This window comes from Aquarana catesbeiana, linkage group LG03, assembly GCF_042186555.1.
Source record: "Aquarana catesbeiana isolate 2022-GZ linkage group LG03, ASM4218655v1, whole genome shotgun sequence".
Classification (NCBI taxonomy): Eukaryota; Metazoa; Chordata; class Amphibia; order Anura; family Ranidae; genus Aquarana; species Aquarana catesbeiana.
The window spans coordinates 190,161,739-190,175,135 of NC_133326.1; the positions used below are offsets into that span (position 1 = coordinate 190,161,739).

The 13,397-nt window shown below is 39.4% G+C and overlaps 1 protein-coding gene across 1 annotated transcript in view; it reads right to left on the reverse strand.

The window, feature by feature from the left end:
* Nucleotides 1-13,397, reverse strand: part of COG5 (component of oligomeric golgi complex 5) — a 541,624-nt gene that overhangs the window by 305,290 nt on the left and 222,937 nt on the right. The window contains exon 7 of the mRNA XM_073619666.1: nucleotides 8,053-8,183. Within this exon, the coding sequence (XP_073475767.1) occupies nucleotides 8,053-8,183 (131 nt within the window). The remainder of the gene's footprint in view (nucleotides 1-8,052; nucleotides 8,184-13,397) is intronic.

The window sequence follows — 13,397 nt, forward strand, 5'->3', positions numbered from 1 at the left end:
AGACTTCACAACCATACAGGTTATGGTGGGGAGGAACTAAAGAAATCACAAGGCCTTCAACCAAATCAGTGCGCAGCAGAAAAAAGCCTTATTAGATGAGAGGGCACTCACATGTCTCATTCCATCACATATCCCAAAAATAATAGGATTATTCCACATTTCAGGACAGTGGGTGTAGCCATGCAAATCAATGCTTTATATACCATCAGCCAAATGCACATCCAGAACTGTTGGTGTATAATGCAAACACAGCCAAATATTCTAAACTGTATACAGCCTTTCAGGCTTTTTGACCATCATCAGTACAGTTTATGGAAATTATGCTTTCAATGGAGCAGGTCTAGAGAAGCAATGAGACAGTATACAACAGATGATATGGTAAAAAGGGACCAAAGTAACCAAAAAGCCTTCCAGCCAAATCAGTCTGTAGCACAGTAGAAGCCTTCATATAACAGAAGATATTTACATGTCCGATTCCATCACATATCCCAAGTCCTACTCCATGAAAGCCATGGTTTCTGTACACTGCACGGATGATGGCCAACATGCTTGAAACAGCTGTATGCAGTTCGGAATAAATGGCTCTCTAATATATGGCCATGTTTGCACCATACACCAGTGGTTTTGGATGTGCATTAGACTAACGGAACATAGGAACGATTTTCTAGTCTCCACCTACTGTCCTGAAATAAGGACTAATGCTCTTATTATTTTCATATGGGACAGAATGAGATATGTTATGAAAATTAGGGATCCTTGGTTATTTTGGCTATTGCACAGAAAAAAAAATTGGTGTAACCTAAAACAACCAATCAGATTTGCGTTTACTTCCTAACAAACTATCATACACTGAGGAAATTCTAAACAGACCCTAGAGTTGCCACCAGTGAATTCTGGCAATATGAGAGCAAAGCAATCCAAAAATAGAAAGATTGTCCATTGTCTGTAATGACTTAACGTATTAAAAATATAATGGACTGCGGTATAAGCTGTATCTGAATAAAAAAAATAGAATTCTAAACCTTTATCAGTTGTAAATTACAAAGCATTGGGTTCACACTACATCTGGAGATGCAGAGCAACAGGTATCTTCACACTAAGTATGCAGAGTGCTTTCAAAGCCTCAAAATCTTGGGTGATGTATTAAGGAAACAGTGACTATTGATCATTTAGGCCCTAACTAATGTATAACAGTGAGGTCCAGAAGGTTGCACAAACGCATCATGAAACTGTTATTACACTAAAGCGAGTCCCTGCTAACTGATCGCATGTATGTGTCGGCAGCTCTAGCCATCTGTCCTTCAGTCTTGTTGGTAATTTATCAGGTTTGGACTGCACACAAGTTCATTTTAACCCATTTTAGCGCCCATACTTTTATATATTTTATGGACCAGAGCAACCTTACATTTCCAACACAAACCTGTTTATTTTGCAAGAACTTTGTCATTACATAAGTAATGCATACATTGTTTTTTTGGGGGCAAACTGGGCTTGTGTTTATGCAACACTTTCTCATTTAATTTTGCTTTTTTCTATGTAATCAATAGACAAAAAAAGAAAAAAATTGTTTTGACTAATGTAGTAGTTTAAGTACTTAAATAAAAAGTATACGTTGCATTCTATAATTTGCCCCATTTAAAAATGTAAATAATAATGGCTAAAAAGTGCAATAAAAAATATGTATAAAACTAGCTAAGGGCAGAATAGGAGGTAGGAGTTAAAGGATAAGTTCACCATTATAAACATGTTACATCCATATTTAAGGTGTAACATGTTACTAATGAAGTAGCCTTGTACCCCACTGTGACAGCGGGCGGGGGAATCCTCTCCTCCCACCCAGTGTCACAATTTAAAGGAGGAGCTCCTTCGGAAAAAATTGGAAAAAACAGCTGCTACAAGCCCCCCCTCTGCTGCCACATTTGGCATCTTTTTTTTTTTGGGGGGCAGAAAAGCAGAGCTTCCCCTTTTGGGTGGAGCGCCGCATTAAAAATAGTATGGCTGTACAGGGCTCCACCCACAGAGCCGCATCATCCACTCATATCGATCTGTGAATATATGAACTACTATTCCATGGCAGATGGCTTGTAGTTCTCAATGAACTACCAGGGATCTCTGGTACTTCACCAACACTTCCTGCTGCTGAGTAACAGTTTGCAGACAGCTGTCAGGAGTGACTGCAGGAGCCTGGCATTGCATCAGTGATCTGCTGATCGTGGGTGCAATGTTTTGCAGGCTCTATGGTAAAAAAAAGAAATAATAATAATAAATGCATATTTTAAAAGCAAAATCATGAGCATTTATTATTATTTTAGTTTTTTTTACAAAGGGTAAACTTAGCTTAAATTATGGCTGATTAGGGTTAACTATGGCTTGTTAAGGGGTTTAATTGGAATCCATTTTATTAAAAACTTTTTTTTTTTTTTTTTTTTTACTTGTAAGGTTTCTTAAAGTTCAGGTATGATTCTTCTTGCATAGTTACATTGGTCATGCTTGGACCAATGTAAGTATGCATGTCTCATGTCTGACTGATAGCAGCCCTCTCTCAGGTGCAGTGCCGAGCTATGTAAAATATAGTAATTCTCGGTTGTCATTTTGACAGCTGGTAATGGTGGCAGGGCAAGAAGCAGTTGGAAAAGAGGAGCTGAGCATAGGATATAAGTCCTAAAAAAGCTGATGTTTTTAGGCGGTATCTCCAATGTGCAAAATTCTCACAAGGTTAACAATCCTGCTATAACTTGCTGTGCTGTACCATAAATAGAAAATAGTTATAATGTCCTTAAAAATTTAAAGAACTAAGTCTAAGGAGGTACTGAAAGAACTTGCTAATGGGCTGTTCTAGTACAAAGGATTAGGAACCCGACATGAACGAAAGCATTACTTGCTGTGTTAGTGCAATCACTACCTTTTGCTGGAGCATCAGATAAAGATATTGCAGATGATGTTAAAAGCTTCCAAATGAGGTGTACAAAAGGTGAAGAGGCAGGATGTTAAGGATCTGAAAGTCTACTCCTATGCAGTGGACAAGCAAAAGGATTTTACACTGAGAACTACATAAAAAATAATCTGCAACTATAAATGTATACTGACAAGGTTTACTGTATTGACTTCCTTTCATTAGGTGTCCCAACTGCTCATGCCGTGCACAAATAATTATGAAGTTGCACACTTTCCTTATTTCTTTAGAAATGTTTCCATATTTAATGTGTAGTCTTCATTCTGTTAATATATCTCAATTTCAGTTTCATCCCCCCTGCTATGCGTTTTTCATCTCTTTGCTGTGTTAACTACTAAGACCGACATTTTCAAACTCTTTACAGGTATTGGGTTCCCTCCATAATTATATATTATATATATATATATATATATATATATATATACACATACATACATACATACACACACATATCACATATACACACACTGAGAAAAATTATAAAAACGCAACTTCTATGTACACAAAAGGCCTATTTCTCTCAAATACTGTTCAGAAATCTTTTTATATCTGTTAGTGAGCACTTCTCCTTTGCCGAGATAATTCATCCACCTCACAGGTGTGGCATATCCACATGCTGATAAGACAGCATGATTATTGCACAGGTGTGCCTTAGGCTGGCCATAATAAAAGGCCACTCTAAAATGTGCAGTTTTATCACACAGCACAATGCCACAGATGTCGCAAGTTTTGAGGGAGCGTGCAATTGCCATGCTGACTGCAGGAATGTCTACCAGAGCTGTTATCCTTGAATTGAATGTTCATTTCTCTACCATAAGCCGTCTCCAAAGGGGTCCCAGAGAATTTGGCAGTACATTCAACTGGCCTCACAACCGCAGACCATGTGTAACCACACCTGCCCAGGATCTCCACATCCAGCATCTTCACCTCCAAGATCGTCCGAGACCAGCCACCCAGACAGCTGCTGCAACAAAGAATTTCTCCACAAACTGTCAGAAACCATCTCAGGGAAACTTATCTGTATGCTTGTCATCCTCACTGGGGTCTCGACCTGACTGCAGTTCATTGTCGTAACCGACTTGAGTGGGCAAATGCTCACATTCAATGGCGTCTTGCACTTTGGAGAGGGCACATGGCAGACAGCGTGTATGGTGTCGTGTGGGTGAGCGGTTTGCCGATGTCAACATTGTGGATGGAGTGATCCATGGTGGTGGTGGGGTTATGGTATGGGCAGGCATATGCTATGGACAACAATCACAGGTGCATTTTATTGATGGCATTTTGAATGCACAGAGATACAGTGATGAGATCCTGAGGCCCATAGTTGTGCCATTCATCCATGACCATCACCTCATGTTGCAGCATGATAATGCACGGCCCCATGTTGCAAGGATCTGTTCACAATTCCTGGAAGCTGAAAACATCCCAGTTCTTGCATTCCCAGTAAACTCCCTGGACATATCACGCACGGAACATGTTTGGGATGCTCTGGATTGGCGTATACGACAGCGTGTTCCAGTTCCTGCCAATATCCAGCAACTTCACACAGCCATTGAAGAGAAATGGACCAACATTCCACAGGCCACAATCAACAACCTGATCAACTCTATGTGAAGGAGATGTGCTGCACTGCGTGAGGCAAATGGTAGCCACACCAGATACTGACTGGTTTTCGGACCCCCCCCCCATACAGTAAAATTGCACATTTTAGAGTGGCCTTTATTGTGGTCAGCCTAAGGCACACCTGTGCAATAATCATGCTGTCTAATCAGCATCTTGCTATGCAAGACCTGTGAGGTGGATGGATTATCTTGGCAAAGGAGAAGTGCTCACTAACATAGATTGAGCCCTGGCTCACAATGGAGCGGCAATTGCTGCCAATGGCACCATCCTAATCGGTGCGACACCGCATCTGCTGCGCTGCACCAATTTTAAAAAGTAGTTTCTGTACTACTTTTTGTGATTTGGGGCTGCAATTTACATTGACATCTGTGCAGAAACCTGCACAGATGTCTCTGAAAATGCGTCCAAAATCGGGACTGACATGCAGGAGTGAACTTGTGCGAGTCCAACTGAACTCGCATGGCCTCATTCCCGCAGCTCAGTGTAAACCTGGGCTTAGACAGATTTGTGAACAATATTTGAGAGAAATAGGCCTTTCGTGTACATAGAAAAAGTCGTAGATGTTTGCGTTCAGCTCATCATAAATAGGGGCAAACAAAAAAGTGTTGCATTTATAATTTTGCTCAGTGTGTATGTATAATAAATATATATATATATATATATATATATATATATATATATATATATATATATATATATATATATATATATATATATATCTCCCCAACTTTGCAGTGAAGGACCTGCTTATATGCCACCTTTTTTTCCCAGCGTGGCATGGGTAATAGAGGAGGGTTTGCATATACTCCACTATTAAAATGTTTGCTCTGAAGTGTATTCCCTGAGAAACTTTGCCAGAGCTGTCAGATTTGCACTCTTATTTTTGTCCTCATTGGGAAATTGTCCCTTTACTCGCTGTCTTGTGAACCACATTTTCTCCCATTGGGGACTCAGACAGCAATAGAAACTTGAAGGAACTTCTAAGCTTTCCCCATTATTCAAAACAGGAAAAGAAAACTTTGGCCAGAGTTCCACTCAAAATATTAGGCATTCAAAATATATACAAATAAAATATCCAAAAAGTATACTGCCATATATGGGTATAGCAGCATAGTGTGCTAAACCTACCTTCCAGTCATGGCTCCTATTCCTAAAATACTGCAGTGGCATGATGACAAAAAAAAAAAGAAATGACTGGTCAGAGAGGGCACAGACTACAGTGCTGGATCCACCAGTCATCACTACCAGAAGCGGCAGTGGCATGGGACAAACTATTAGAATGATTAAGACAGAGGAATGAACATGTCCAAAGATGGGCTTTAATCTGACAATCACTTAATTTAACAATGTCTGTTAGGCAGGTCATACACTGTGCAAACTTTTTTCCTGCAACCACAATTCCCCTATCAACACAGGCAGTGCTGACAGGGGAATCTGCAATTGTCTTCTCCCGGCAGGGGAAGCCACCTCCGCAGGGAGAAGATCGTGATTATCGCTAGTGAATCCGGGAGGTTGGTTGTACCAAACTTGCTTGATCGGCCGAGATTTGGACCATGTAAGGTCAGCCTTAGGAGTAGCTGGTGCTCCTTGGTGGTTGGTGATCAAAAAAATCATTGTACAAAGGACACAGTAAAAACACTTTAACTTTACCTCCCTGAACCCAACAGTAACCTTAAACTAATACCCCTCTGGAATGCCATATGCAACTTACTATTAAGGGACTAGTTGGCTCTAAGGAACAGTCCCGGTATTATTATAAAACCCATTTGAAAAAAATTTAGGTTTTCAAGTGCTACACATTAGGCAGAAACCATTTTTTTCCAGCTGGATGGGGTAAGCAATTCAATTACACAAAAGTACAATATAGTCTAGTTTCGTATCGAATACAAAAAGTGTATGTGTGTTGAGTTAAAAGGTACCAAAAATGTGAACTATGATGATTATCCCCAAAAAGTACTAAGTCTATTAAAAAAAAAAAAAAGTAAAAGCTCATTATGTTAAACCTATATGAAATACCTAATATTTTTTCTAAAATATATGATTCCTAAATGTGTGCATGTGTGTAGGGGACTTTTAATATTGTAATATCTTACTTTTTTAATACATGTTTTATTTTGAACTTATTTCATTACTCTCTCCCTCCCGGGTTCATCTAGAGTCTAGACTTTATGGGATCAGTGAATCAGAGTTTACTGATCTCCTCCTGCACTCCAGCCTTATTTTCTCTGTAGGTTTATATTGGAGCCAAGTAAGTCCAGGGTGAATGAAGGTAGGGTTAGCAAGCTCTGCAGTGTTTTTCCCATCAAAAACAGCCTAGAGAAGTGACTGGTAAAACACACCTAGTCAGACAGATTTTGCCAGTAGCAATAACATGCATCCAAACCTGACCATGTATTGTACCACCTGGATTTTCACAAAACTGTGTATATAATTTGTGTACCCATAGTGTTAAAAATCTGAAACAAACCAGATGGCATGAGAACTGTTTGACCGCTAAAACTTTCTCTAGTGGTGAGAACACTGTGCCATGGCTCGGAGCATATGGGTTATAAAATACATTACAACATAATGTTTAAACATTGTACAATGCTTTGTGTCTTATAATGGCAACACCCTTGCCTAGGCCATCTCTTGGGGTAGACAGCCTTAAGAGCAAGGTTTTTGTAACAGTTTAAAAATATCAATATTGCAGGTCAAGTTTAAAACTAGCAGCAACTAGCTTTATTATACTTCCAGCATCAGAAAAACATAGCACTAATCTATAAAGTTGTTCTGAGTTAGTTATTCAATCTGGAGCACAAGGGTCAGCATGACAGCCAAGTAGCTTCAATTCACAAACTAAGAGGTCAGCAATGGTAGCCATAATGCTTAGACCCCCATGTGACAGGGCCCGGCTAAGTGTCTGAGTGGACAATGACCCAACACCATCACTGTCATGTGGAAAGAAAGAGAGAAAGTCACATGTTCTCCCATATCTGGAAGTACTGGATATGGCATTTCAGCTTTCTCAGGTGAATGGAGCAGTGGAGGAGCAACGGCAAGTTATGAATAAACAGCTGAGAAGACTGGCATTAAAGTGAACCTGTTGCTTTGACCTTCCTTGGCAAAGCATAGGTTTGCTCTAGGCCAAGGTATATTAGACATTAGAAAATCTAAAATTTTATTGAGTGCATTAAAAACGCACGTTAAGTGCACTGGTGCCATGCAGAACAATTCATGCTTAATGGCACCCCAACACATGTCCTGTGCTGCCAAAAAAGGTGTATGCACATTATTTTGGCAGCACAGCACAGTGCATGACACTAATGTGCTAAGGTGTGGTGGAGTTCCAAACAAATAAATGCCACTGCATTGCAGCAAAGTATGAAACATGCATTGCCGCAAGTTTTAGTAAAGTGTGTGGTAATGTGTGCATAACTGCAACAACATGATACGAACAGCTCTTAATAAGGAGATAGAAAAGACGCAATGTTTACCTGGGTCTCAACCCCTTGCTCCAGCAAACGCTTGGCTTGGTTTTCCACTTCTAGACGAGCTCTACCAATGAACAGCAGATCATTCTCAATAACTTCTATTCCTGAAAGATCCATGCCTTGAGAAAGGTAATCTATAAAAGAGAACAAATATTTGCTTTTCTAACATATAAGATAAATACCAATAACAATTAAAGAGCTTCTCAACATTTCTGTCACACTGCAAAGCTGCACAGGCGACTACCTTGTTTTGCCAGTTCAGTTTTGCAGCTTCTGGTGTTATTTCTCAACCATGCTCATTGCTACCTGTCCAATAAGCAGGTAAATGACCCAGGAAATGTTAGTATTTTCCAGCTATGCAGTGTGGCAGTGGTTGAATAGAGTTACAAATATTTTGACAGTTTACATATATGTATTTTAGATGTGTGTTTAGCTAACCCTTTGCATGGGTTAAAACCTAAAACTTAAAAAAAAAGCCAAAACATTTCCAGCTCTTATCACAGTCTAAATATTACAAAAATAAAATGTAAAACTAGTGTGCTCACATTTACACTTCATGATATCAAAATGAAAGCTAAAGATTTTAATGATCCAATAAATTGCCTGCCAAGGGATATACACACTATACCGTATTAATTACCATTATGCCACACTCTTTATAAAGGAATATACTGAATACATTCATAACTATTAACTTCCATCAATTTAAAGAAAGCCCATCGCAAGTATGGGTAATTCAAACTTAGCACATTATGGAAAAATTTACGAGATACATTCAATGAAAACCATGTGCAAAAAGAACAATAGACAGAATTCTAGGAATCTACAGTTATGGAAACCTCACCTTCACAATAAAAGGCCCCCCACATTAAGACCATATGCATTGTTTAGAGAGGCCACCAAGCACATTTAAAGACCAACAGAGTGGCTTTAGAAATGGGTGACAGAATGACCACTCAAAATTTACAGCTCTACAAGTATCATTTGACTGACTTGCCAAGCACCACTACAAAATCTCCACTACCATATAAACACACAATAGACATATTACTTTGCATTTGTGATGGAGACAGCAAAGTGATTCTAACCTAAAATGAATATCCAAAGAAAAAAAAGCGAAAAACAAACATGCCATTAGCTTATTATTTGTGATCAACATCTAGGTTTTTTGATAGCCATAACAAACCTGTATTTACTAAAATGCATTGTATAACCAAGAAAAGTTTAAGTATTGCTAGTATCAAATAAAAATATAGATTGCTTTTTAACTCATTGTAAGAGGGGAACAAAATGACATTAACAAAAATTATACTCACTACCAAAATCCTTTTCTTTGAGTTCAGTGAGAAACACAAGTTTCAGGGACATTTGGGTGATACCGTCATCTACAAAAGAATTCGGACACTGGCAAAAAAAAAGCAGTAAGCCCATTATAACCTAATCCAGCATGCTTCAGCTTTGCAACCAGAGTCAAGCGCAAGGCCATAAGCAAGAAGGTGCGAGACCTGTGTCCCTCAAACTCAAAGAAAAGGATTTAAAGCGGTAGTAAAGCCTACTTTATTTTTTACCTATAGGTAAGCCTGCAGCTCAAAACTCCACCTGAAGGACCTTACGACCAAAGCTGGCATCAAAAGGGGCCTGAACATCAGAGCAGAGGGAGACAGGATTAGCATACCAAAAATGTTATGTGCATAATGCAGAAAAGTTCCTTAATAGTTTCCCAATAAAAATGCCACTATGTACTTGCCACTGTCAAGTACATAGTAACATATACTTGCAAAGGCACAAGCAGTTTACCCTGTAATGGCACCCAGCTCAAGACAGTACGGAATGAAGTGTCAAAAAATTATAATTCAGGGTTACTCACTTGCTCAGAAGAGAAGGACCCATCAGAGATGGCAAATATTGAGTAAGTCTTTCAAATGGAGGCAGTGGCTGTGAGGCAGACAAGCACAGCCCAAACTAAATACACACAATTAGGCCCCTTTCACACTGGGGCGGTGGGGGCATCGGCGGTAAAACAGCGCTATTTTTAGCGCTGTTTTACCGTCGTTTTTGTGGCTGTATTCGGCCGCTAGCGGTGCGGTTTTAACCCCCGCTGGCGGCCGAAAAAGGATTAAACCCACTCGTACAGCGCGGCTATAGCCGCGGTATTACCGCGGTATAGCCGCGCTGTCCCATTGATTTCAATGGGCAGGAGCGGTTCACCGCTCCAAAGATGCGGCTCGCAGGACTTTTTTTACCGTCCTGCCAGCGCACCGCTTCAGTGTGAAAGCCCTTGGGCTTTCACACTGAACAAACAGCGGAGGCTGTTTAGGGGCGGTTTGCAGGCGGTATTTTTAGCGCAATAACGCCTGCAAACCACCCCAGTGTGAAAGGGACCTAAAGGGAAATCTCTTTGTGAAGTCCTGGGACTGGACAGAATGACAGGAGCACAATGTCCTAATCAAGATGGAGAGGCTGAAAACATTTTAGGAAGGAAGAAATCTCTAGGCCCTAATACTATTTTTTTCCTTCTGTAAGATAAGAAAGAGTTCTTTACAGGACAAAGCCGTCAGTTAAGAGACATGCCTCGCAAAGGTGCATGGCAACAAGAAACACAACCTTGTTGAGTTAGATTGGAGGGGTGAAAATCTCCAGTAGGGTCAGAAGACATTTTCTGAAGTGCAAAGAGAACCAAATTTGAATTTCACGTACATACGGGTGCGTGTACAGGGGGAGCCACATGAGAAACACCCTGTACAAGACCTGTGTTTTCAATCCAATGCTATTAAAGCCAGCAACTGTGAAGTAGGATGACAAACTGGTCCATGGGACAGAAGATCTGGTCTATCTAGAACAGCCCACAGAGAATCTACCAAGAATCTGAAGAAGTCAGAGCCCAGCTCAAGCAGCACGTTGAGAAGTCTTAACTGAAGAAAAAAAAAAAAAAGGAAATTGGCCAGTAAAATTAGTTAGACTTTCTCAGTAGTGAAAAGACATCTATCCTAGGGCACTAACAAAAATTGAAGGATGCTGGGAGTGGAAGGGGTTATACCAGACTTATCATTGTTTTTGTTTGTAAAAAAAAAAAAAAAAAAAAAAAAAGAAAAAATGAACAGGCTATTACACTGAATTTGTAAAGAAACAGCCTTTGTAGAATGACATCGGAAACCAAATCATTTTATATTTCACTGCTGAAAGATAGAAATATAGCAGAGATATGCAATTAGCAGACCTCCAGCTGTTGCAAAACTACAAGTCCCATCATTCTCTGCCTCTGGTTGTCATGCTTGTGGCTGTCAGAGTCTTGCTATGCCTCATGGGATTTGTTGTTCTGCAACAGCTGGAGGTCCACTAATTGCATATCCCTGCAATATAGCCTTCTTATTTCTTAGAATTGTAAGATACAACTAAAACGAGTTGATGTGGTAGGTGATAAAACAGACACAGAAGCACTTATTCTGTAATGCCATTTTGTCACAAAATCGATAAATTAGAAAATGTTTTTATTTATTTATTTATATATAATTTTTTATATATATATATATATATATATATATATATATATATATATATATTTTTTTTTTTTTTTTTTCTAAAAGACCCACACCTTCTCCATACAGTAACAGCAGCCAGTTTTATTTTGCAGAAGACTGAAGGTGACCATTACAAAATAATAAATTATAAAATAAATAATAGATAAAAGATACAGATCAGGTTGTTAAAGAAAGAAACCCCAGTAAAGAAACACATTTACAACTGACTTGTATATTATGAAGTTGTGTGCCCTTGGCTAACTTTAGCTGACAATGACTTTCCATCCAATTGTGAAACATTACGATTAGTTGGGAGTAAGGGATAAAACTAAATTTTCTGTGAAAAGTTGGTTGTTTGAAAGCCTGCATAAGCAGCAGATTTTCTGAGGAAAGGTTAATTTGATGGTGCAGATGCAAAACATTTGTGCTGCACTACGCCTTCCAAAAATGAGGCATGAATAGTGCAATATAATTCTTTGTATTATTCATTGTTTACGAGGCTTTGTGAAAAACCTTGTTTTGTGAACTAAAAATGGTTGCTCTTTTATTGCATGACTTACAAATGGTGCCCCTAAAGCCGCGTATACACGAGTGGAATGTCTGACAGAAAAAGGTCCGACGGAAGCTTTTAATCGTCTATTCCGATCGTGTGTGTGCCTCATCTGACTTTTTTTTCCCGAAAATTCTGACGGACCTAGAAATAGAACATGTTCTAAATATTTCCGAAGGAACCAATTCCTATCAGAAAAACCGCTCGTCTGTATGCTGTTCTGACGGATCGAAAATGACGCATGCTCTGAAACAAGTACGAGACGAAAGCTATTGGCTACTGAACTTCCTTTTTCTAGTCCCGTCATACGTGCTGTACGCCACCGCTTGAATGGAATTCCGTCGGAGAAACCGGTCATGTGTACGCGGCATAAGAGTTTCAGTGTGTCCCATAAAAGATCTACGAGAGGAAATTAGCAGGCCATATTTAGTCGCTGATAAAAAGTATAGCTTTTACTCTACCACTGGCTGGTATATGAATAGCTAAGCTTATTAAATAGTATTTTCTTCCCTGCATGCCCTAAATCTGTGTATCAAGTGGTCAAAACGAGCACCAAACTTATTCTCTCTGGAGAAGAGACGCTTGAGAGGGGATACGATTTCAGTTTATAAATACCGTACCGGTGACCCCACAATAAGGATAAAACTTTTTCGTAGAAGGGAGTTTAACAAGACACGTGGTCACTCATTAAAATTAGAAGAAAAGAGGTTTAACCTTAAACTACGTAGAGGGTTCTTAACTGTAAGAGCGGCAAAGATGTGGATTTCCCTTCCACAGGCGGTGGTCTCAGCGAGGAGCATCGATAGTTTAAAAAAAACTATTAGATAAGCACCTGAACAACCGCAACATACAGGGATATACAATGTAATACTGACATATAATCACACACATAGGTTGGACTTGATGGACTTGTGTCTTTTTTCAACCTCACCTACTATGTAACTATGTAAAAAACCAATCCATCTGAAAAAGCATTTAGAAGTAGTTTGGTGGTAAACATTATGCTTGAGGTCATGGACCTATCACCTTGACATCAGACAGCAACTCTACTACTGCCCCTCCATAGGCAATTACAGTAGCCTGCAAGTATTCTTAATACAAGTAAGTGACCTTATGTATGTACACACACACACACACACACACACACACACACCACAGTTGCTTTGCTGACTGTGATTCAAGGGTCTCAGTTTTCTTGAAAGTACCTTAGGTTGCATGTCTGCTGCAAATATTTATATTGATAATGTGAGATTAGAATATCAGTCCAACATCACTTCATG